General features: G+C 44.1%; 1 protein-coding gene across 1 annotated transcript in view; it reads right to left on the bottom strand.

The window, feature by feature from the left end:
• LOC145341982 (sodium/hydrogen exchanger 5-like) overlaps positions 1 to 26,314 on the bottom strand; it is a 230,182-nt gene that overhangs the window by 71,193 nt on the left and 132,675 nt on the right. Inside the window, exons 7-9 of the mRNA XM_080187101.1 lie at positions 23,502 to 23,704; positions 15,878 to 15,967; positions 14,182 to 14,252 (exon numbers count right to left, since the gene is read on the bottom strand). Coding sequence (XP_080043227.1) covers positions 14,182 to 14,252; positions 15,878 to 15,967; positions 23,502 to 23,704 — 364 coding nt within the window. The remainder of the gene's footprint in view (positions 1 to 14,181; positions 14,253 to 15,877; positions 15,968 to 23,501; positions 23,705 to 26,314) is intronic.

Raw genomic sequence — 26,314 nt, forward strand, 5'->3', positions numbered from 1 at the left:
TGACAATGAAGTGGAAAATAACTAAAGTTAAATCTAAGTATCAGTAAAGCATAGGGTATTAAAGCTCCTGACATTGTGACCTTGGAAAGTCCAGGGCTGCGTGCAGCTGTTCTGATGAAAGGTCACAGACTTGAAACATTGGCTGGAATTTTCCGCTGTTCAATCCAGTGGGATTCTCTGGTCTCGCCGGCAGTGCACCCCTGCTTGCAGGTTTCCTGGTGGTGTAGGGTGCCTTCAATGGGAAATCCCATTGACAGCGCTGGAACTAGAGAATTCCACTGCCAGCGTACAGCACACCATCTTCCAGCACCAAGAAACACGAAGCTGGGAAGCTGGAGAATCTCGTTCGTTAGCTCTGGGTGAAATTTTACTGATATACTGAGGGCCCTGCCGCTGGGCCAAAGCTATGTGGACAAACAGCAGGACCACAGAGAGGATCTAACCTACAGAGGTCAATTAAGATCCCTTCACCCCAGGGGTGCCATCCCATTAAGGACAGGGACCTGCCTCTCAGGGCTGCTGATCCTGCCAACGGGCCAATCAGCAGTTCAGCAGTTTTGGCAGTTTCACCAGTAGAGACTTTTCTTGGTGGGTCACTGAGAATCCAGAAAAGAAGCCCCTGCCCCACCCTCACCCCAAATGAGAGACCACCTCAATATACCAGGTGATCAGCAGGAGAGCTGTCCCAGTGTCATTAAAATACCTGCAGGGGCATAACATGGCATCGATAGACCAGTTAATAGGGCTAAGTGGCAGCCTAGCTGTTTTCATTCCAACCTTTCAGAACATCCTGTGGCCACTTGAAGATGTCAGGCGTTCTTCTTGATGCTTTATCCTGCTATTGTAACAGTCATCTCATCTCCTAACCAATCTCCAGAGGGCTGGTAAAATCCTGGCCACATTTCTCCCCACAGGCGCTGCCTGGCCTACTGGGCATTTCTAGCATTTTCTTTATTGCGCCCTGCATATAAACGTGCTGTGGGAAAACCTTTGACAATAATTTGGGGGAAGATTGTGCAGTGTCCTCAGCCTCTTATTATACTCCTTATACACTCCTCCAACTCGATTTTCAAGTTGCCAATGACACTACTGTAGTGTGTTGGATCTCAATGATGAGATGGAGTACAGAAAGGAAATAGAGAATGTAGTGCGATGACAATAATCTCTCCCTCAACGTCAGCAAAACGAAGGAGATAGTCATCGACTTCAGGAAGTGTAATGGAGGACATGCCCCATCTACCTCAATGGAGATGAAGTGGAAATGGTCAAAAGCTGTAAGTTTCTAGGTGTCCAGATCACCAATAACCTGTCCTGGTCCCTCCATGCTAATGTTACAGTTATGAAAGCCCATCAACGCCTCTACTTTCTCAGAAGGCTAAGGAAATTTGGCATGACTGGTAGAACTTTCACTAATTTCTACACATAGAAAGCATGCTTTCTGGTTGTATCACAACTTGGTATGGCTCCTGCTCTGTCCAAGAATGCAAGAAACTATTTGGGGTCGTGAACAAATCCCAGTCCATCATACAAACCAGCCCCCCATCCATTGATTCTGTCTACACTTCCCACTGCCTTGGAAAAGCAGCCACCATAGTCAAGGAGCCCACGCATCCCAGATACACTCTCTTCTACCTTCTTCCGTCAGGAAAAAGCCTGAGGTCACGTACCGACTCAACAGCTTCCTTCCTGCTGCCATCAGGTTATTGAATTAACCTACCTCTTACTAAGTTGGTCTTTCTCTACACTCTGTGTCTATATTCTGCATCCTCTCCTTTTTTTCTCTATGTATGGTATGTTTTGGCTGTATAGTGTGCAAGAAACAATATTTCTCACTGTATACTAATAGATATGACAATAATATATCAAATCAAAATCAATTTACACACCCTGTTGTTCCCTGAGGTGGTAGGATTGACAGGCAGTCAGACCAGGAAGCATGGCTGGTTGCCAATTCCAAAACCTGGCCAGCCCGGTTGTATTTTTAGGGATGATTACAGTTGCCAACTGGAGGTCTTATTGCATCACCTCCAAACTCCAACCAACCACATTCTCATGCTCCTTGACTAAACCTCACAGCACCTTCCAGCACCAATTTGAGTGGCATGATGGCATAGTGGTTAGCATCTCTGCCTCTCAGCGACAGGGACCTGGATTCAACTCTGGCCTCGAGTGACTGTGAAGTTTGCATGTTCTCCCCGTTTCTGTGTGGGTTTCCTTCAGGTGCTCCGGTTTCCTCCCACAGTCCCAAAATGTGCAGGTTATGGGGATTAGCCATGCTAATTCGTCCCTTAATATGTGTCAGGGGGATTTTACAGGTAAATATATGAGGTTACGGGATAGAACCTGGGTCAGTGCAGCTCGGCGGGCCAAATGGCCTGTCTCTGCACTTTAGGGATTTTATGATTCCGTGAATTGAAAAGCAACCTGGCTCATAATCCTCTGGTTGACTCCTACTTGAAGAAAATGAAAGAAATCATGCTGCTTCAATATTTCTCCTAGCTTGCAATGGTTATCAATCTTGAATGCTATGAGACTCCAGAACAGTTCTGGAGGATTTGCTCCCTCCCAAAGTAGAGACACCTTTTTCTTTTCTTCCTTTACCAAGTTGAAGAATAACTGTGAGGAGCAACAAGTGAATGATTGCCCATTTTTATGATGTAAAGAACAACTTGCATTTATTTAGCACATTTTATGGTCTTTGGCTGTAAAACACTTTGGCACACTCTATGTATTAGATTTTGAAGTGTATTCGCTGTTGTAATGTGGCAGCCAATTTGCACACAAAAACTCCCACAAACAGTAATGTGATAATGATCCGACAATCTGTTTTATTTTAAGTGATATTGATTGAGAACTAAAACCAATATTGAACTCGAGAGCTTAACACAGGGAGAGCTTCAAAATACTGCCATGGGTTCTTTTACACCCAATTGAACAGACCCAGTATAAAAGGTCTCATTTGAAAGACTGGCCAGGCTAGGCTTGATGTCATCCTTGTTTCAAAGGTCTGGTGACATCCACTGTAGCTCACCTGACCACTTGGGTAGCTGCAGATTGACGGTCACTGCCACAATCTTCACTGAGAACAGGTTATATAATAGAGGTCTTCAAAATTATGAAGGGTTTGACAGAATAGTTACAAAGAAACTGGTTCCACTTGCAGAATGGTCAGGAAGGACACAGATTTAAGGGTATTGGCAAAAAGGGAAATGAGGGGATTGTTTTTTGAATGCAACAAGTTATGATGATCTGGATGCAGGGTGTGAAAGGCTGGTGAAAAAAGATTCAGTAGTATCTTTCAGAAAAGAATTGGATAAATACTTGAAAGAGAAAAAACTGCAAGGACATGAATAAACAGCAAGAAAATGAGACCAATTGGACAGCTCTATCCAAGAGTCAGCACAGGAATGATGGGTTGAATGGTCTCCCTCTGTGATGTTTGATTCTACATTGCAGAAGTCCTGTTGAGGGAAATAACAAACTAGAGTTCTTATTGTGGCAGAGGCTGCAGTTTAAGCTGACTGGTGGATGCAGATAGCAGAGGCACCACAAGCGGTACATGATTAATGAGTTTGTAGAAGAGCACTAAGTGAGACATTATTCACAATGAGGACAGACAAACAGGAGAAGCAGGGAGGAACTGAACTCTGATCTGGGCAGATTACACACATTTCCAGTGAGGGGGGAATGACTCATGTCCCTCAATCTGCTTTCAGATTCAAGAACACAAACTATTAGACTAATGTTGTCCTTCCCAGATTCAGGCAATCAGGTTCCTTTAAAATTAACATGAGGCCTCTTTTGAAATGTAATGTTTTGGAATGTGGAATTTAACCAAGATTATTGTCAACTGATTGAAAATTTGATTGAATTAATTTATCAGCATGTTGCAGAATACATTAGAAGCAAATTCTAGAAAATTCTAATATTGAACCAAAGTGATTACATATTGTCCTCAACTGAACCTGATCTATTAAACTCTAAGTGATTTCTCAGCAGTTGTACCTGTCTGATTATCACCACTTCTGTGGTGCTTAGCTGCCAGGCAATCAGCAGCTGCACTCACTGTAATTAACAAATCATCATCAGCCCCTCTCTATCCTGTTTGAATCTCAGCCCCTCTGCTGGAGTGCAGGTAGCGAATAAAAATCACACCAGATATGTAGCAGCATCAGATAGTGAAGGAGAGAGGCTCATAATAGACTCCCCTTACCGGAGGAGGAGGGCGGGCGGGCGGGGGGGGGAGACAATCCTCCCATTGCCAAAAAATTAGCACAGCAGACTGGGAGATTTCAGTGGGGCCGAATTAGCGTGATCCGTGCTAGGCATCCAGCCCCGAGCACCGGAAATAGGCATGGAGCTGTATTAGTTATGCAAAAGAGCATGCAAATCTAATTTAAATATCATAGCCTCCCTCCCCCACTGCCAGGCACGTTTCACTGCAGTGGTGTTTACAGAGGCTCCCTACTTTCGGGGAGCTGACGGCCCAACCCTGCTGGAGTGATGAGGAGCAATGGAGGCCTCTCAGGGGGTCAAGCAGTGGGATTTGGGGGTTCCCCAGGCATAAGCACCCTGGCAGTACCAGCCTGGGCACATTGGCACTGCCCAAGGGGCAAAGTGCCAATGCCTAGGGGGTGCCTTGACACTGCCCATCGGGCATGAAGCAGTGTCGAAGGACTGGGGTCTCATGGGGCAGGGTCAGAGGAAGCAATCATTGGAGGTGGGGGGGGGTCCCACTGCAACTCTGCACTTTAGGATTGTGAGCAGAGGGAGGGAGGCCAGCAATAGAGTTGGCCAACAACTGGGGGGTCAGCAGTGCGGGGCTACGGCACCTGTACTGATCTCAGCACTGATAGACTGGCGTATGCGCAGTGACCCACTCAGCATATGCTGCCAACCTCTCCAGCAGGAATAGGCTGACAGATGTTTCACACGATTTACACTGGTGCACTCTCTTGCGCACAGAGTGTGAGAGATTCTTCTCTGAATTCCCACTGAAAAAAGTGTGGTTTACTCTAGTTTTCACACAAAATTGACAGAATTTTTATGGGAGAATCGCACCCCCCCACCCGATGTGGATTACCACCAGGAGGGATTTTATATCCTATAAAATGCTAAACAACAAGAACATAAGTGCATGTACTGTTCAATGAGATTTATTGAAGCTTTGAATTTCTACACATTGATGATAACATGTAGTGCAGCCACAAAATCAGTTTCTGGCAACCCTAGAGCATGTGCCTATAGGGGACAGAGAGGAGGATACTTTTGGAGGCCCCATCATGCAGTGCTGAGGGCCAGAGAGGGGAGGAAAGCTCGGGACATCCTGATAACCTCACACTTCACTGATGACCAGGATGATGGTGACCACCAGGTCCCCATCATGGGAGATAGGTCTTGCTTCAATTTCACCTTGTTCTAGCCTTGAACTGACAACTTTCTCCAGATTCTCTCTTATCAATCCTCAGCCCTCCTCAACTTAACTTTTTATAAGACCCAGCTCGTGTGCCTTCGAGCCTATTCACACTAATCTGTGATGACCCAATGCTCGCAGAAACTGTTAATAAGCTCCAATTAAATAATAGCCCAATATTAAAACTCTCAAGATTGTTTTCACATTCTTCCATGACCTGTCCCTCCCAATCTCTGTCACCGCTGCCAGCTCTGTAACCCATTGAGGTTTCTGCCCTCCAATTCTGAGCTTGAGCATCCCCGCTTTTAATCACTCCACAATTGACAACCATGTTTTCAGCTCCCTGCGAAGCACCCAGGGATCATTCATTAGGTTAAAGGTGCCACCTCAATACAAGCTATTTTTGAACTATTTTAATAAAACTGCACAACATGTGACTCTGTAATACATTTAGATAGGCACAGGGGATATGTAATCCCTAATGCAATTTGATGTGTAACACGACATTATGATTTATTAAGGCTGGATGAATCTTCATAAAGTTACAATACACAAATACTGAAAGTAATTGTATATTGTGATAGTGTGTTAGGAATTATTTAGATTACTGTTGGTATTATTAATGAAAATGCTCATTGAATTATTATAATTGCTCTCTGTTACTTTAGTAGATCAGTTAACTTATCTAAAATAAATGATTGAAGCCTGTGTTAAAATAACAGATGAAAGAATAATAACAGATGGAAGAAAAATAACAGATGAAAGAATAAACATGAAAATATTAACAGTAATTTCTAGAATTGTTGGTTTTCCTGTTTTAAAGTAATTTATTCTTGGTTAAAGCTATTATGCCCTTTTGTACTTTGCTATATAATAATTCTGTAATATAGTTTGAAGAAATGTAGCAGAACTTAAAAGCTGGAGGGACAAAGTACAAATAACTAATCCACCAAATGGCTATAACCGAGATATAAATATTGCAGTACTCTCTTTAAATGCAATATATTCTCATACATATTTAATAAGAATCTTAAGAAAGCTGATAGGCAAAATGAACTGCTGAGCAAGAGGACAGATTTTCATTCCTCCCCTGGCCATTTTGCAGTAATCTGGCAAAGATCACTCACATCCTTATAGAACAAGAGAATATAAAACATAGGAGCAGAAATAGGCCACCTGGCCCATTGAGCTTGCTCCAACATTCAATATGAACATCACTGATCTTTGGCTTGAACTCGATTTCCCATCAGCTCCCTATGTCCCTTTATTCTCTGAGACCATGAAATTTTCTGATTTTTTTGGCTAAGTGTCAACTCAGACAAGAAAAGCAAGTGTAGCACACTGGTGGCACTAGTGGGATTCCCCGCTGTATTTCTAGCAATTTAGAAGAAAACATTTTTTGCAAGAGTTTCACGCCTCCTCTGTGGCGGGTGAAACCTGATTCACCCATCCCACCATTAGCTGAGTGCTTCAATTATTCCACTTAAACATCTCCTCAGAACTTGTTCCATGTCCTGCGTGGAGAGTGACTGCAAGGAAGGCTGCTCCAAGAATCTCAGAGGGAGCCCTGACCCAAATGCTTGACTCTGCTGAGGAGAGGCGTCACATCTTGTGCTCTCAGATAAGGAGGAGGCCCTCAGTATGGTCACCAAACTCACATGAGAGGCAATGGCAGCACTGGTTAGCGCGAGCTCCATGTACAAGAGGATGAGAGTCTGTGCAGGAAAGGGTGAATGATCTTTGCTCAGCCAGGGTAAGCCACTCTTCTCATCAATCTCCATTCACTCGCTCACACACCCATTGCACTTCCACCGGGAGCTCACTCACTGCCACCTGAAGGACCGCTACCACTCACCCTCCCACTTACTTTCTCATCTCCTATCGATTCCTTTCCTCTTCACAATGCGCTCCTAGCCACTAGCCACACGTCAGGCACCCTTACCATCTGACCTGGCACATGGCCTGCATACACTCTCCTCACTTGTTCTCTTACAGGACAAGCTGGTTCCAATAAAAGGGAGAGAGCACAAATGGACAGAAGAATAGCCAAGCTCAAAATCATCTTGCCATTTGCGGAGAGAGCCCTCCAGCTGGCTGTGGAGAATGAGGACCTATCTCCCATGATGGGAATCTGGTGGTCACCATAATTCTGGTCATCAGTGAAGTGTGAGGTTTTTAAGGTATCTCGAGCTCTCCTCTCCCTTCTGGTCCTCACCACTGCACGATGGTCTCCCTCTGCACCTTCCAGGGACTTCTCATTATCGGTCACCTCAACATCCTCCTCATCAGAGGAGATGTGCTGCTCATCCATCTTGTCCTTGGCCAGCTCCTCATTCCATTGAAGCGCCAAACTGTGGAGAGTACAGATGACCATGATGTGCGAAATGAGTGGGGCATGTATTGCAGGGCTCCATCTAACTGGTCCAGGCACCAAACTTCATCTTCAATATCCAATAACATGCTCAGCCAAAGAACTAATGGCTGCAAGTGTCTTGTTATATTGGGTCTCTATTGCACTCTGTGGTCTTCATACATGTTTGTCAGCCATGTCCTTAGGACGTACCCCTTAACCCTGAGGAACCCAGCTTGCAGGTGCAGCAGGTGGTCAGGAAGGCAAATGGGGTGCTGGCCTTCATAGCGAGGGGGATTGAATATAAAAGTAGGGAGGTCTTGCTGCGGCTGTATAGGGCATTGGTGAGGCCGCAGCTGGAGTACTGTGTGCAGTTTTGGGCGCCGTACTTACGCAAGGATATTTTGGCCTTGGAGGGAGTGCAGAGGAGGTTTACTAGGCTGATGCCGGAGTTGAGGGGGTTGAGCTATGAGGAGAGGCTGAATAAACTAGGCTTGTACTTGTTAGAGTTTAGAAGAATGAGGGGAGATCTCATTGAGACGTAGAAGATGATGAATGGAATGGATAGGATAGAGGTGGAGAGACTCTTCCCGCTCAGAAAGGACAGTAGGTCTAGGGGGCACAGCCTCAAGACAAAGGGGGGGTGGTTTAGAATGGAGTTGAGGAAGAACTTCTTCACTCAAAGGGTGGTGAATCTCTGGAATTCTCTGCCCGTTGAAGTGGTGGAGGCTACCTCACTAAATATTTTTAAGACGCGGGTAGATGGGTTTTTGATAAGAGAGGGGATTAAGGGTTATGGGGAGAGGGCGGGAATGTGGAACTGAGCCACGACAGATCAGCCATGATCTTATTGAATGGCGGGGCAGGCTCGAAGGGCCAGATGGCCTACTCCTGCTCCTATTTCTTATGTTCTTATGTTCTTATGAACCAGTCCTTGTACATGCTGTGCTCCCTCAACTACCTTGGGCATCTCTGAGCAGCCAGTGATGAATTTGGCGTGGATGCTTCCTGAGAATCTAGTGCATACCTAGAGGATGCAGTTTGTATGGTCACAGATGAGCTGAATGTTAATGGAGTGAAAGTTAATAAACGAGACTCCCTGATGCGTAGAGGATCGGAGAGCCACGTATGTGCACTCAAAGTCTCCCTGCAATTGTGAGAAGCCAGCAATCTGGGAGAATCCCAAGGCCCTTGGTCTCTGGCTAGTCTGGTCCTGGTTAAAATTTACGAAGCTGTTAGTCCTCGTGAAAAGAGCATCTATAACCTCTCTAATGTACTTAAGTGCAGAGGCTTGTGAGATGCCCTAAAGGTTGCCAGTGGAGCCCTGAAAGGAGCCACTCACAAAAAGTTCAAGGTGGCTGTCACTTTCAGGGTAACGGGCAGTGAGTATCCACCAGGTCCATGTGGTGTCAACTCCTGGACCAGGTGGCACAGGAGACTGACCATGTTGCTTGACATGTGGAGTCACCTCTGACACCGGTTCTTACTCAGGTCCAGGAAAGTTAGGCACCTTCTGTAAATCCAGGCCTGAACATGGCATCTCCTAGCAGCTGCTCTCAAGGGTTCCCCCTCTGCTGCGGAACAGGCATTGCCATCCCTTCCTTCTCAGGGCTCTGCTGCTTCTTCCAGAGAGGCAGACTTTGGCACCTTCATAGCCTTAAGGTGAGAAGGATCTCAGCCAGTTCTGGCTCCATCTCTCCCTTGCTGTACTCACTACTGTAGAAGAAAGAGAAAAGGCAAACATTATGCAGTTGACTCCATGGCCTGACCCATTGCCCTGCCATCCCAAACTGCATCCTTTCCATGGTCCCTAACTACTGTGTTGGCCATCACACTTAGTTCCACTCCAAGGAACTCGCCCCGAATGGACAAGATCCATGCAGGACCCTCTTCACCCTATACGGGCAGCACAGTAATACAGTGGTTAGCACTGCTGCCTCACAGCGCCAGGGACCCAGGTTCAATTCCAGGTCTTGAGCGACTGTTTGTGTGGAGTTTGCATATTCTCCCTATACAGGCATGGGTTTCCTCTAGTCCAAAGATGTGTAGGTTGGGGGGGGGTTAGTGGGATAAGTGTGTGGGGTTATAGGAATAGGGCAGGACATGGGCTTGGGTAAAATGGGTAGGGTGCTCTGTCTGACAGTTGGGATGAATGGCCTTCTTCTGTAGGGATTCTATGCTTCCACTGACATCAGCTTTGGAGACCCTCCTGAGCTCTAGGTTTTTGTGAAAGATGCAGGGAGTTGCCCCATGGTTATCCATAAGGCCCTGTGCACAACTCTGTCAAGGGGGAGTGCATCCTGTGACGATGCCATGCAACAAGGCCTGCTGGAGCAGGACAACCTGCTGAGCTTTGAGACCTTTGTCCTGCATCAGGGATGTTGTGTATCTGCTCACACTTGCAGCAAATGCTGGAGGCAACCCTTGGGATTGACATAATGGTGAGTTCAGCACACAAAGAGTCAGCTGTTGACCACTAATCAGTGCCACATAAACACTCCATTGCATAATTGGCTTATTTGTCAAAGCTAAGGAATGTTAATAGCTAAGTGAGTCAGTAATCTGGCAGGCAAGAGTGAGATTGTTGATGATACAGCTCAATATTACCAATTACACGGTGATTCATTAGATCACTGATGGAGCCCCCATCCCCACAAGGTTCTCCAGATCAGTGCCAGGTCATTTCCAAAACATAGAGGCTCTTCAGGCCAGAATCTCAACTTCAGGGTGGGTATGTTTCAGAAGTGGCTTCCCTCACCTCTTCTCTCTTATTCCTTCCACCCTAATAAGATAGATCACTGCCCAGCACCCATCCCTTGCCCCCAACCCCAATCTTTGATCATGAATTTTTCCCTCCACTCTCCTCTTCTGCCATATGCCCCAGCGCCTGGCTGGTCTCTGAGGACTCCCATGGTACAATCTCTCAAGATTTTCTCAACTGCTACAGCTCTGATGTTAGCTGCTTCCCCGTTCCTTTTCTCCCCCCAGTTAATGTTCTACATTTATACTATTTCTTTCCCTTTGATAATATCCACCCTGTGGAATCGGCTTTTAGCAGTTGTGTGCCAATATCCTTATCTTTCCATCATTTTCTCCACATAAGTAAACACTTCTTTTTCCATTGATAGTGCCAAGACTGAGTCTGTAGCTGCTTCTTGGAATGTTTACTTGGTCTTTTATTCACTGTCCACTGCCACCAAGTTTTGTTGTGTATTTAGGGGCTAGATGGGGTTCTTTGTGGCTTGTCTACATTCCCCATGTAAGCTGCTTATGACTATAGATTGCTAAGATCATAACTCTTTATTTACAAATTCTATAAACATATTAAGACTGCTGCATGATGTTGGAACTTCTCCTTCCTCCAGATCCCTATTACTCCATCATGTGATGTTAAGTCACCATTACATCAGCACAATGTGCTTCTGATGTTAACCTTTTACTCTATAGCTACTGGGTTCTAACGATTTTTTTGTCTGTAGAAATGTTCAGTCTTTCTGCAGACACATGCACAATATAGAACTAAAACATACATTTATATAGTGCTTTTCATAACCCATGACATCCTAAAATGGTTTACAGCCAATGAAGTACTTTTGAAGTGTAGTCACTCTTTTAATGTAAGAAACACAAGAGGCAATTTGTGCATAGCAAACTCACACACATAATAATGACCAGATGATCTGTTTTAATGATGTTGGTTCAGAGATGAGTGTTGGCCAAGACACTGGGAGGACTCCCTTTCTGTACTTTGAGAAGTGTCAAGGCATCTTTTATGACCACACAAGACAGCAAATCTCAACCAAAATGAAAAAAACGTGTTGGCCTCATTTTCTCTCCTTGGCAGCTTCTCAACCACCACAAGCCCATGTCCTATTGAAAACATTGGATAGGCTTCAAATTAGTTTCCACTTCAGATTTTACCACTGGCAATATTCCATAGCTAGTCAAGAAGTTTGGCTGTAAGATGGTGAGTTAAATGATACTCCTTCTCCAAATGAAAGACCTCAGCTTCACCAGGGGTTTGGTCCAACTGCTCAGTGATTAGCTGACAAGAGTTACCTTCCTTAAAGAAGCAGATTCAAATATGGCCATTTATGACTCCCAATCCAAGAATTTTCTCTGCATTCCTGGGCCATTTTTGCTTCTTTCACAAATGTGTCTGCCCTGGAATAATTGTCTCTTACAAAAAATTCCTTTTCATCGTTGCCCCCATCCTCCACCCCTGCAACGGATAGAAATTTTCTCAAAGGAATTTTTCCCTAAGTTACAACAAATGGTGGGATTTTCCTGCCCCGCCCACTGCCAGGATTACCCACTCCCATCCAAAGTCAATGGACTTTTTGCTGGGCCGCTGAATCTCCAGTGGCGGAACCTGCCACAGCCCTCTGTCGGGACAGAAATTCCCAGCCAATATTTGACTACATTATGAAGATTCGAATTAGCAGTAGGCTATTTGGTGCCTCAAGCCTGCTTCGCTATTCAATCAGATCATGGTTAATATGACCCCACAATTCTGCCTTAATAATATTCAAAGGCTCTGGGGGTGATTCTCCCAAAGTGCTGAATTGGTGAGAAAATTGGTCTAAATCCTGACTGTCTCTTCCGTTCAACTTCAGACCCGAATCTCCCCACTCTGTGCAATGCAGAGGTCACAACTGTGAATCTCATTAAAAGCTTGGGGGCAGGGTCTATTCACGCTGGAGTCTGACAGCTCTGGAACTCTGCACGTGCACAGTTGCCCCGATCTGTCAATCTTCCATTTGCTGGCCAGCACCCCCCTCCACAGCCTGATCGTAGCCCCCACAAGCTTTCCCAGACCAGCCCCGACCATGCCCCCATCCAGGTGTGCCCTGATATTCAGCCCTACCCCCACTCACCCAGCAGTGGTGATCCCGTCATCCCCCGCTGACCCCCGGGAGGCAGACCCCCTCCCCCCAATCGCTGGTCTCCCTCCAGCTCTGACTGATCCCAATGCAGAGTGGTAGTGGGACCCACCCCTCCCCACCGCACCCCACCCCCCCCCCCCCACCCCCCCGCCACTCCCACCCCCCCCCCCCCCAATCCCCCAATCCACTCCAACAGATTGCCTCCAGTCTCATCCATATTTGGCCCCGGGCCCCTTGGCATTGCCCAATGCCCAGTGGGCAGTGCCAAGGTGCCCCATGGACATTGGTACTTTGCCCCTTGGGGCACAGGCTAGCACTGGCAAAGTGCCCATGCACAGGGGGCACTACCCCACCACCACCCGACCCCCCCAGAGGGCCTGTTTGCCTCCTCACTTCACTCTGGCAGGATCTCCCACTACTCTAAACCCCACCAGAGTGAAATACACTGGCGAGGTGGGAGATGCTATCAGGCCCGGAGAATTCCATGCCAGGCCCGATAATCACAGCTAAAATACATTTTAAAAAGATTTAAATTAATTAACTCCCTTCTCATCAGTTTTCAGCGCAGTCCCAAACTGCGTCTGTTTTCTGGCTGTGGGAGATGTGCGTGGGTCCGAATGGGAGAATCGCCCTCTCTATTTCCACCACCTCTTGAGGAAGAAAACTCGAGACACACAACCCTCTAAGAGAAAACATTTCTCCTTACTTCCGTCTTAATGAGCAACCCCTTATTTTTAAACGGTGACCCCTATTCTAGATTCTCCAACAGGAGAAAACATTCTCTCCACATCCACCCTGTCAACGCCCCTTAGGATTTTAAAGGTTTCGATCAAGTCGCCTTTTACTCTTCCAAATTCTAATGGATGTAAACCTAATCTCTGCAACATTTCCTGATACGACAACTTGCCTGGAATTTGTCTAATAAACCTTCCTCTGAATTGCTCCCAACACATTTACATCTTTCCTTCTGAAAGGAGACAAGTGACAGGAAAGTCAGTTAGTATAGTTCAAAAACAATTAACTTGCTTTGAAGGGCTTGGGAGACTGTGAAAACTTTAACAAAGGAAGCATTTTCTCTACTTTTCTTAGGAGAAATGTTTTTACCCTAAATCAAAAAAATTGCACATCAATGGTAATATTAATTTAAAAAAAATTAAAAAGTGCTTATTTCTTAAACACAAAGATACATAAATAGCTAAATTCTACATTTAGTTGTGGAATCATTGCAATTCAGAATAAGGAAAGATTTAGTTCCAGAAATTTCACATTACAGATCTTTACATAGAAAACATAAGCAAAAAGATAGTTATCTGAGAAATCCAACTCAGCAAATGAATGATGGTACAATGAAAATACTGAACAAGGCAGTTCTGTGCACTATCATTCTACAAGACATCTCCACAAAAGAGTAATTTATGGTAAATTATGATTTATATGAAGTATAATTTGAAAGCTTTCATACAGCCACTTTTCCTTCCTTGAACTGACTGAATAGAAATTCATGTAAATAAATTGTTTAGTTTGTTACTCACTTGTCTCTCCAATAATGGTAACCATGGTGACCTACAATATCTTCTACAGCTGCCAGAATGTGGTCAAAAGCCTTTGAAAATAAGAAGCAAAAAGTGGTGTCAGATTCCTAAGAACGACTTGCTGCTGATGAATAAATGGCCACAAATGTCGATGATTCCCATAAAAGCCAAGTGTCAACTGTTTAAAGTATACACAGGATCACCATAGAAGCAAGATACAGTCGCTACACTCTGAAGCAACAGTCTTAATTGCCAATAATCCTGTTGTAAACGCATTATAAACAAAATGTAGATAAGTAACATTAAAGAAACATGAGATGCCAAGGCAACCTTTAGTTAAGTCTGTTTCCATAGTGACAGAGAAGGCACATCGGGTGGAATATCCCATCCTGCCCGTCATGGGAATTGTAGCAGGCAGGACGCAAACCGTGCAAAGGCCTGTTTACATTAGGTGGGATTTCCTGGCCTTGGCGTGAGCGCAGCTGGAAAATCCAGCCCAATGTTTAACAGCAAAAATGGAAAAACTTAGTTTTTTCGATTTCAACTAATATATCCAAGTAGGTAATTAACTATTTGGCCTCCATTATCTGGGTGTCCAGGATTCTCTTCAGCTAGTAAAGCTGAACTGACGTCACTGTTGATAAATACAAAATTACAATACTGCAATCGCTGCTGCAAAGTCTTCTATCAGTGGTGCCAGACTGGGGATACCCTAGAGGGAAAGGAAAGCAAAGGAAGTGACCAAATCCCAATTAAAAACATGACTGAAATTTTGTGCTTATTGTGGAGGGCGAGACTCCAGAGTTTGGATTCTCCTCCTGTTGTCTGATTTTTGGCAATATAGTATTCATGATTATCAAACTGCTTCAAATCTACTGCAACTTCCTTGTTGCACTCTTTATTAACCATGCAACCATGTTGGAGAACAGACAACATCCTTTATTATCACACATGCTGAAGGAATGCACCAAAGCAATGGGGTAGCCGCTGCAAAGGGGAAATATCATTTTCGAAATGTTTTTCAGCCATAGTGCACCGAGGGACTGGAAACACAGAATGCAGTGAGAAGTCTCACAACAGCAGGTTAAAGTCCAACAGGTTTATTTGGTAGCAAAAGCCAATAAACCTGTTGGACTTTAACATGGTGTTGTGAGACTTCTTACTGTGTTTACCCCAGTCCAACACCGGCATTTCCACATCAATACAGAATGCTACAGGTTCTGTGGCTTGCATTGAATGTATACAGGGAATATTGCATGCATCACAACTGTATTGAAGCACCTCAGAGTGCAACATGATCCATGTAGAAAATTTGAATATCATTGCACTTTCTGTAATGGTCATTTTAAAATGTTTTGTAATGTTCTTTTAGATATTTTATGAATAAAGTATATTTTTGCAAAGAAAAAATCAGGAGCTCACCCACCATCCTTAATCGGAAAGTGTGCTCCCTGGCCATTCATTACCCAGTGCTTTGAAAATTAAGTCAGGTGAATATTTCTGACACAGTATATGTTTAGGACCCAGATTCAAGCTTAACTCCTAACTCCAGAACAAAATTCTGCTTGGTAGGCTGGATGTCAGTGAGAGTGTGAGAAAATGTCACAACAGAGGAAATTAATGGGTGACAAATTGAATTCACATCAACAAAACGGTCGGTTCCTGGAAGAAAACCGATTAGGTTCTGTATACCTACACGTTCATGCAACTCTTCATTAAGTGTTGGCTTGTGATGGTCACTCCGCTTCACCTTCAGCCATTTAACAAGTGGTTTAATGGTCAATCCCTGAAGACAAGATATATAGAGAAAGTTTTGAATGGAAATGTTTGGATATACCCAAGGTTGATAAAAAAACAATTATGGAGGGAGTGAAATCATCCTTGTGTAGGTGTGCTTGTAACTCCACAACCCATTTTACACCCAACTGACCTTCTTTTCTGTTGCCTATGGATTATTCTCTGAGACAATCAAGGCCACTCAGGACCAAATTCCACCTCCCCCCCCAAGCTTTTAATGGTAGGTTACTGTACACAATGGGTTGTTCACATGGTGCATATATCATAGATATGCTGTTATTGTTTCTGAACAGAAAAGGCATAAGAATGTAAGAACGGAGTAAGATATTTGGCCCCTTCAAGTTATTCAATTAGATTGTGGCTGATCTCCTATTCCAGCTATACCTTCCTGCATTATCCCAGCATCCCTTGATTCTGTTTTATTCTGTTCAAATTTATCCAAGTGAGATGTTCTGACCAGTTTAATCAAAAGCTGAGGAACTCAACAGGCACAAATCCAGATATGATGATGTGTACCTGACTAACTCAGTGAGCTGTTACAACAGTTAGTCACTTCTTCCAGAGAAACTACACATCTCACGTTACCAAAATTGAAGGACTATCCTTTTGTTGGATCTATATGGTGAAGTGACCTGTTACTGTAAGAAGTGAGTTCCACAGTGACTGACTGAATGCAGATAATGTCCAGATAGACTGCACTGTTGTGACACAGATCTAAATCATTAATGGTCACAAATGCTTTAGTTGTACTGCAAATATCCATTTGATACTGGTACCCATTTTAGAATTACATGATTTAGCAATCCAGAAGAACACTGCAAGCTACTACCACTGTCAGATTATTGAGAACATATTTACCTATTAACCAGCATCCTGCTGATAAAGGATTATTTTCATGGGTCACTGAGGAAATGCTCATTTTGTTAAAAGTTTATGATAAAAACCTCTAAACAATTAAAATTATAATTAAAATTTAGAATTGCTTGGTTCAGGGAATTCAGAATTCAGAGAATATGGGACATGCTGCCAAGTGAAATGCCATATGAAATTGTTGACGTAAATGACACAGATGCATTTAAGGGAAAACTAGATAAACATAAGGAGGGAGAGAGGAACAGAAGGACATGATGATAGGTTCAATGATATAAGACAGGAGGAAGGCTTGTGTGAGTATAAACACCGGAATAGACCTGTTGAGTTTAGTGGTCTGTTTGTATGCTGTAAATTCCTCGCTTACAATTATAGTGGAGTTGGTATGATACCCAAGTGATGTGAAAGCTAGTGTGAAGCCCCAGTGATGTGAAATTACTTCCCAGAGTTAGTCTCACAGCCAACTCAGAAATCCAAACTGAATGTGCTTTGGCACATAGTACATGTATTGTGTTGTTACAAAACCAAAACTGTGCTAAAGTCGTGCAAAATATTCAGATTTACTGCTGTAAAATGCTACTTCAATTCTTGAAGCGCTGAAAATTGTTCCTGAATGACAGGAGAATGGTAAGCAATCAGCTAGAAGGGACATTATTAAGTCAAAAATAAAATCACCAGAGTTAGATTGATGGTTTAGTGAGTAAATGACATACTGAAATCAGGAAGGTTTCCACTTTGATCACTAGCCTGTGTTGAGATGATTGATCTCAACCAGAAGGTGGCATTACAGCTAGCCCCAGAAGCAAAGGGCTTGTTAGGGGACAAAAAACATCAAGTGAGATATCCAACCATTTTATAAGTTATCCTGGATCCCTGAGAGAAAGCTGCACTAATTACGATTAGTACAGGTTTGACTCTGAACTCTTTCACTCCCGAACAGTCAATGCCTCAGGGTTAAATGCTTCAGGTGGCCAGTCAAGCAGGCTACTAGAAGATTTCTGTGATGTGAAACTCCAACAGGTCAGTGTAAGAGAACAGAAAGGAGCAAAAACCCACAAGATCTCTGGATCAGTGAGGCAGTGCCCTGTGGTTCCAGTGTGGGCCACCTACAAGATACACTGCAGCAAGGTGTCACCTCCTTTGAACCAGCTCCCAAAGCCAGCGTCCCTACCACCTAGAAGGACAAGGTCAGCAGACACATGGAAACACCACCACCTCTAAGTTCCCCTGCAAATCACACAGCACCCTGAGGATGTGATAGGTACTATCGAAATGAAAACTCTTTCTGAGTATTTGAATGTTGATCACTCAGAGAGTGGTGAACCTGTGGAAATCTCGACAACAGAAGCAGTGGAGGCCAAATGCTGAATAGAGTTCAGATGGAAATAGATTTCTAGACGGTGTCAGTGGGTATGGGGAGAGAGTGAGAGTATGACATTGAGATAGAGGATCAGCCATGGTTATATTGAATTGTGAAGCAGGGTTTGAAGGGCCGAATAGCCTACTCCTGCTCCCAGTTTTTAAGGTGCTCCGTGCTCACCGTCTGAGATTACGTTGGATTTGTAACCTTGGCCTCACGTTTGACTCCAGGATGAGTTTCAAACCTCAGACTCACGCCAACACTAGAACAAGCATTGCCGAATTCCCCCTCGCTTACAGTGGCTGAGTTTGCCCCGATCCAGCTCATCGGCTGTGGAAACCCTCATTCGTTCCTTCAGTGCCCCTAGACTGGACCATTCTGATCACTCCTGATTGATCCTCCCCTTTCTCTGTAAACCTGAGGTTATCCAAATCCTGCTGCCTGCATCTTAACTCACACCTACCATGGTACACACTGATCCATCCTGGCCTCCTCCAGTGGTCCCCAGTATCTCAGATACCAGTCTCCAGCCAATTCAATTCACTCCACATGATATCAAGAATCGCTTGGAGGCACTGGGGCCACATGGTAGCACAGTGGGCTAGCACTGCTGCTTTTCAGCTCCAAGGACCTGGGTTTAATTCCCGGCGTGGGTCACTGTCTGTTTGGAATTTGCACATTTTCCTCGTGTCTGCGTGGGTTTCCGCCGGGTGCTCCGGTTTCCTCCCACAGTCCAAAGATGTGCGGCTTAGGTTGATTAGCCATGCTAAAATTGGCCCTGAGATGCGTAGGTTAGAGGGATTAGTGGGTAAAATATATAGGAATGTGGAGGTAGGGCCTGGGTGGGATTGTGGTCAGTGCAGACTCGATGGGCTGAAGGGCCTCTTTCTGCACTGTAGGGTTCTATGATCCTATGATCCTGAATCTTGTTTGTGTCATCATGAGTTAAGACACATAGGGAGTGACTATTTTGGTTTTGACTAATCACTGAATCATTCAGTGACTCACTTGTGTATCTGCAACGTGACGGGGTTTTTGAACAGGCATTACAACAGACAGGAGACACCTAGCTGCTTTATGCTGCTGTCTGTTAGAAGAACTCTGGTGTGAATGGAACTATGGTAATGCTTTTTGACTGCTTGGTGCAAACTTCACTATCAATAAAGCTTAGTCCCGTGTACAGTTAACAGGACAATAAACCCACAAACAGATGCTTGCTTATCTGCCCTTTCGATCATCTAATTAATGCCTTAAGTTTGTCAAGCTAATTGCAATATACAAGATGGCTAGTTTTGTTTGTTTCTATGGAGGTTCATTAACTGCTGCACAGACCCACAACATTTGAGTAATTAACCCTAGAGGATTGCTAAATACAATAATGTGCATTTAAAGTAAAATACAATTTATCAAAAATATGTAGGCAAGCTAAAGGTTGAAGTCAAGTACATTTTTAATATATTCAATATTTTCTAAACTTATGGGGGCAAATTTTATTGTCCTGGCCACCATGGGAATTGGAGTGGGCGAGCGGCGGACGATGGAAAGGTCCTTTGATCTTGGCCAGATTTTCCAGTTTCCAGGCGAGTGAGGCTGGAAAATCCTGCCCATGTATTCTATACTTTTGAGGCTTGATGTGGCTGTCTGCCTTGGAAATGTAAATGTACAGGCCAAATGACCTGAACACCAACAAAGTCACTGAGACAACTGCCATTTGGGCAGTGTAGGGGAGTATTTCTGCCCCAGACAACTGAGGGAGAAAAGCACATAGTCGACAAGTCCAGCACCTTCATCTACCCGGTACACATATCCATTTCCCATTCTTTTCTATATCTTCTGCAGTGGTCTCTAGCATCACCTAGGCCTGGATTCCTTGTCTTCGCTCCTATTCATCATCCTGAGGCATTTTCCATCCCTCCTGACCCTCCCCATTCCCCAGTGAGGAAGCTTACAACCACCACTATCTCCACTGATGCACTCTAACTGCACTTTAGGAGCAGTGTCCAGAACTCCTCATTGTGCTCCTGGTGTGATCTAAACAGTGCTTTGTATAGCTGAAGCATGACCTTTAATTCTAATCCCTTAGATATAGATGTATTGTGGAATATGTTGCTGCTCAGCTGAAAATCTTCACATCTCTTGGAAAGTGGTTAAATGGCTAAAAATGGTATTTAATCAGTAACTGCAGGTTTAATGAGAATGTGAAGAACCATGTTTGAAGTCAATTATGTAAATCAAACTTATAAATTGACGCTAGAGTTAAAGGCAGCGATACTCCCAGCCTGGGCCAGGAGGCATAAGCAGAGGACGTGCAACAGGCTTCCTACTGGGTGTCACAGTCACCACGCATCTCCAGCCGCCACCTCAGCCCCACTGAATTCCGGAAAGATTATGTAAATTGTGATTTGCATTTCATTCATGGTCCCGGATGGAAGTCTCTGGGCCTGCTAGTGTCTCTCCACAGTGCGCCACCCCCTCTGGGCTAGGAAGTTCACTCCATTCACTCCAATGGGGTTTATAACAGCCCAACCCTGCTGGAGTGAAGGGGGGCCATGGAGGCCCTCCAAGAGGTTGGGGGTAAAGGGGGTACCCCCTGGGCATTGTCAACTTGGACTGGCCTGGATGTGTCTGGGACGCCAGTGATTAGCATTGCAGGGTCACAGGGCTGGCCAGTGACTGAGCTGCCCAGCTATTGGGAGTCTGGCACTGCGGGCCATTGCTATGTTTCCGTCTCTCCAGCAGAAATAGACCCCGCCCTCTGATTTTTACTGTGAACCACATTGGGGCACTCTGTAATGTACAGATTGTGGGAGATTCATTTTGAAAATCCTACTGAAAAAAAAAGCAGGATTTACTCCAGTTTTTATGTGAATTTGACACTTTGAATTTTTTTGAGTGAATCCCACCCAAAATGTCAAATCTCAGGAGCAATTCTCGTATTGCGACCCACAAATTTTCTGGTCACTCAGGTCGGGAGATGCACGTGTCGGCCATTTTACGGGATTTGCACCTGCGTTCCCGATGCATGCGCATCTCCCACAGCCAGAGAACAGTCACAGTTGGGACCACTCTGGAAACCAGCTGGAAGAGAGGCAAGTGATTTAAATCCTTTTTGAATGTATTTTAAATCTATTTTAAATGTGATTATCGGGCCTGGTGCGGAACTTGCCAGGCCTGATAGCGTCTCCCACTCTGGCAGGAGTACTTCACTCTGGGGAGGTTTAAAGTAGCTCCCCACATTCGGGGAACTAGCAGGAGACCCGCTGGAGTGAAGAAGTGGGGGGCAATCGGAGCCCACCTAGGGGTCAGGCAGCAGTGGGTTGGTGCCCCCTGGGTATGGGCACTGTGGCAGTACCAGCCTGTGCCCCTGGCACTGCCTTAAAGTGCCCATGCCCGGGGGGGGCACCTTGGCACTGCCCATTGGGCAGCGCCAAGGGAGTGGTGCCTATTGTGGACAGGGCCTATGGGGGTGATTGTTGGGGGGGCATCCTGCTGTCACTCTGCATGGGGATGAGTCTTGGCTGGGGGGGGGGAGGCCAGCGATTGGGGCAGCCTGAGGGGGGATGGGAAGGGGTCAGTGGGATTGGGAGGGTCTGCCGGAGTGGGGGGGTAAGGGATCGCCACTGCTAGGTGCGGGGGGCTGGACATTGAGGCGTTCCTGGATGGGGAGTCGGGGCTGGCCCAGAAAATGTTGTTGCGGCTGCGATCAGGCTGTAGAGAGGGGGAGAAGCTGGAGCTGGAAGGGCTGCACTGCGGGAGTCTTGGGCTGGCCAGCGATCGAGCTGGCCAACAAACTGGGAGACTTAGAGACCAGGGCCACTGTGCACACGTAGAGTTCTAGGGCTGTTATACACTGGCGCAAATTGGCGCTGCCCCCTTTAGGTTTTTAATGATATTCATGATTGTGACCTTTGCATTACACAGAGTGCAGAGATTTGGGTCTGATGTTTCACTGAAAAAACGGTTGTGATCTAGACCGGTTTTCACGCCAATTCAGCACTTTTGGGAGAACTGCCTCCCTCAATTCTAATGTCGATACTAAAAATGAAGCGTACAGAGTTTAAAGAAATATCTCCAGAAATTAAATGTTCCTCTTTCTTAATGGGACCCATCTGTACTTGGTAGTAGAATGGATATGAGGATAATTTCTAACATATACAGGATTTTTCTGGCAGTCATGCTGTAATCCTCACTGAATAGAGCTGCAGTACACCTGGAAACTGAAAATATACTAAAGAGTAGTCAGCTTGGATTTCAAAACGGAAAAATCATACTTGGTGACACTTATTGAATTCTTTGTAATATACTCAGATTTCCAAAAGATCGTCAGTAAGTTCTTTTTTAATTGTGGGTGTGTTGGCTGGACTAGCATTCATTACCCTTTCCTAGTTGTTCTTGAACTGAATGGCTTGCTTGGCTATTTCAAAGGGCATTTAAGTGTTCACCACATTGCTGTGGATCTGGAGTCACATGTAGGCCAGACCAGGTAAAGATGGCAGATTTCCTTCCCTGTGAATCAGATTCTTCTCTGAACTGGACAGAAAAAATACCGGCATGAATTATTCCAGTTTTCATGCAAATTTGACACGGGAGAATTCCGGCCGATATCTATTTGGAAAAATGGAACAGAATAGGATTATTTTCTCTTGGAAAGGGAACATTGAGGGATGGCCTGATAGAGGTCTTTAAGTTTATGAAAGGGTTTCATATGCCAGTCACGGAAATGTTTCAAATTATGAAGGGTCTGGGGCAATAACTATAACAATAGTTATAACAATAGCCATAAGACAGCCACTAAAAATCCAGTGAGAATGTAAAGGGATGGCATTGAATGGGAGGGCGTGGAAATGGAACATAAACACCAGTATGTACATATTGGACAGACTGGCCCTGTTTCTGCGCAATAAATACAATGCTATGTAGTAAACAAGTAAATAATCAATTGAAGAATGGACAGAGACATTTCTAGCTGCAAGCTGGAATGCAGCACTAGTCATGCACTGGCTATAAAAAGCTGCAAATTACAGTTCGAGCAAACAGTTCAATCTAGAAAACCATTAGAATGCTCAATAATTAATTTGACTTTCCTTGTTGTGACCTCAGTGGATTTTGGTTTGGTAACATAAAGAAAAGGACAAATAGGGTAAATAAGAGTTCTTGCTAGGTCAAACCTAAATCCTTGTCAAATAATGCATCTCAATGGAAACATCAAAATGCTGCAGACAAATTGAAGAATGACTGCCAGAACTGCCAGTCATTGAGGAACATGAAACATATAATCAGGCACAGCACTCACCTGAATTATCACTGTGAAAAATATAACTGTGATTGTCGTCGCAACAAAGTAATCTTTCGCCTTGATAGTCTGACTGTTGAGAAGTATCACCAGTGCAAATGCTACTGCACCACGCAAGCCACCGTATGTCATAACCACCTGGTCAATTCTGTCCAGTGGGACCAGCCGAAAATGATTTAATACCCAGCTCTGCAGAATTACTCCTGGGAGTGAAAGATTGGTCACAATAATAATGACTTTCTTTAACTGAGAATATAAACCATACAGACAAAGGCTACGAGATTCTTAGTTTTAAGGAGAAGGCACACTTCTACAAAAGCTGTTAGCATTTGGAAGGTTTACACTCAAATGTGGAAATTTGCAATTTTACCTATTTGGCTTGGAATATATTTTGGTTTAAATGTTGCTGATATTAAGTCAGGTTCAGCTCACAAATGTTAACTTTCAAAAGACGCAAAGCACCCAGGATACTGATATGAACTAGTAGTTGGGCTCCAAACAAAGCAGCAATCCAAAATCATGTTCTCCATCAGTATTGAGAAAATGGAGGTCAGAGCAGACTGTAAAGCTGAGCAAGACTCTGTACAACTGAAGTATAGTAAAAAGTCTCACAACACCAGGTTAAAGTCCAACAGGTTTCTTTAGTAGCACAAGCCATAAGCGTTCGGAGCATTGCCCCTTCATCAGTTGAATGGGAGTTCTGTTCACAAATATTTATATATATATATATATATATACACACACACACACCCAATTTACAAGATAATGGCTGGAATGCAAGTCTTTACAGGCAATCAAGTCTTGATTACCTGTAAAGATTGCATAAGACTTGATTGCCTGTAAAGATTCGCATTCCAACCATTATCTTGTAAATTGGATTTGTGTCTAGATATGCCCTGTTTGTGAACAGAACTCCACTCACTTGATGAAGGGGCAGTGCTCTGAGAGCTTGTGACTTGTGCTACCAAATAACCTGTTGGACTTTAACTTGGTGTTGTGAGACTTTTTACTGTGCTTACCCCAGTCAACGCCGGCATCTCCCTATCACAACTGAAGTATAACATCCTCCTCCCTCCAACCCTCCTGGAGTAAAGGCCAATGCCCTATTAACCTTGGTAGTTGTGCATGGACACCGCTATCCTTTTTGCTCCATTACAGTTCTTAATTTCTCACTATTAAGAAAAGATTCTGAATGACCTATCTTGGATTTGAGGTGGAGGACCACATACTTCCTTACATCAAACTTTATCTGTTTCAGCTTTGCCTACTCCTTTAATCTGTTTAGACTCTTTTTTACATTTCCTGTCCCAACTTTACTACTCACCTTGCTTCCTAACTTCTTAAATCAAAACAAAACTGTATTTTATTTGTTCTTTCATCTCATGTACAATTAACTGATTTATGATTGATCTGAGCGCAGTAGAATACTAGGTGGCACAGTGGTTAGCACTGCCTCACAGTGCTAGGGACCCTGGTTTGATGCCTGGCTTGGGTCACTGTCTGTGCACAGCCTGCATGTTCTCCCTGTGTCTGCATGGGTTTCCTTTGGGAGCTCTGGTTTTCTCCCACAGTTCGAAAGATATATGGGTTGGGTGGCTTGACCATGCTAAATTCTGCCTCAGTGTACCCGAACAGGTGCTGGAGTGTGGCAACTAGGGGATTTTGACAGTAACTTCACTGCAGTGATAATTCAAGCCTACTTGTGACACTAATAAATAAACTTTTAAAAAAATCTTTCTGAATAGGAAAATACAAATGACTTTCAGTATGTAAAACAAGAGGTATTTTACAACCTGGGCTATTCCTGTTATTTAATTAGAAAACAAGTCATAAGGGCGCTTTTCAATTTGTGGGGGATATAAGTTCACTTACAGGAGTGACCAATAATGCTGAACCAAACAAATTATCTATCACAGTAGAGTAACTTTATAACAGAGTCATTGCTGATGGTGCTTGTCCTGTGAACATTTTCTAAATGTATCATTTAAGTCATATGTCTAAGTAAACATTGTTCCCCTATCTTTCACAGTCATAATTATTTTGAAGAAGATAAACACTAAGATGTTGCATCACTGATGACAATTGTAAATTATTAACTGCTTGCGATTGTGACAGGCACCCCAGATTTTACAGTAAATAATTTGAAGACATATTTTCTGATAAACAAATTAACAGTGAAATGGATGAAAAGCCACAATTGGACAAATCACATCTTGAATGCCTACTAATTCCAACATCAACCAACAAGCTATTAACTGGTCATGAGTTAAAGGATAATAACAATTTTCAAACATCATGTATGAAAATAAATGTCAGATTACAAATTCAATCCATATTTATCATAATCAAACAATAGCAATAAAACCACAATTGAGAAACATTAGAAAGTCCCAATTCTCATCATAATGTCACATCTGTTAGGATATTAACCTTTTTAAGTATTGCTGGTGGGTATCTGTGTCAGTACAAGGAAAATTCAACCTTGTTACATAAACTGATGGGATTGCAAGGCTGTTGGGACCCTTTAGAAACATTCTGATCTGACACGCACCCACCCAATGCCCCAAGAGGGCATTTTAGTCATTCCTGAAATGTGAATCTTTGGGGTTGCAGGCCACTTTCCTGGTGCTGATTGCAAAGCTGATCCTCACTATTGTTGAGGAAAAGGCAGTATGCCCCTTACCACTTGGCATAGTGGCCTCCCAAGATGCCTTCAACCTCTGCAAGAATCCCAGCACCACAGCCTCTAGAAGCCCCACCTGCTTGGTATCAATCATCTTGTCAGAACAGGTGAAGGCCTCAGCCTTTACAAG

Source organism: Carcharhinus amblyrhynchos, chromosome 4 (genome assembly GCF_965287045.1).
Source record: "Carcharhinus amblyrhynchos chromosome 4, sCarAmb.v2.hapA, whole genome shotgun sequence".
NCBI classification, from domain to species: Eukaryota; Metazoa; Chordata; class Chondrichthyes; order Carcharhiniformes; family Carcharhinidae; genus Carcharhinus; species Carcharhinus amblyrhynchos.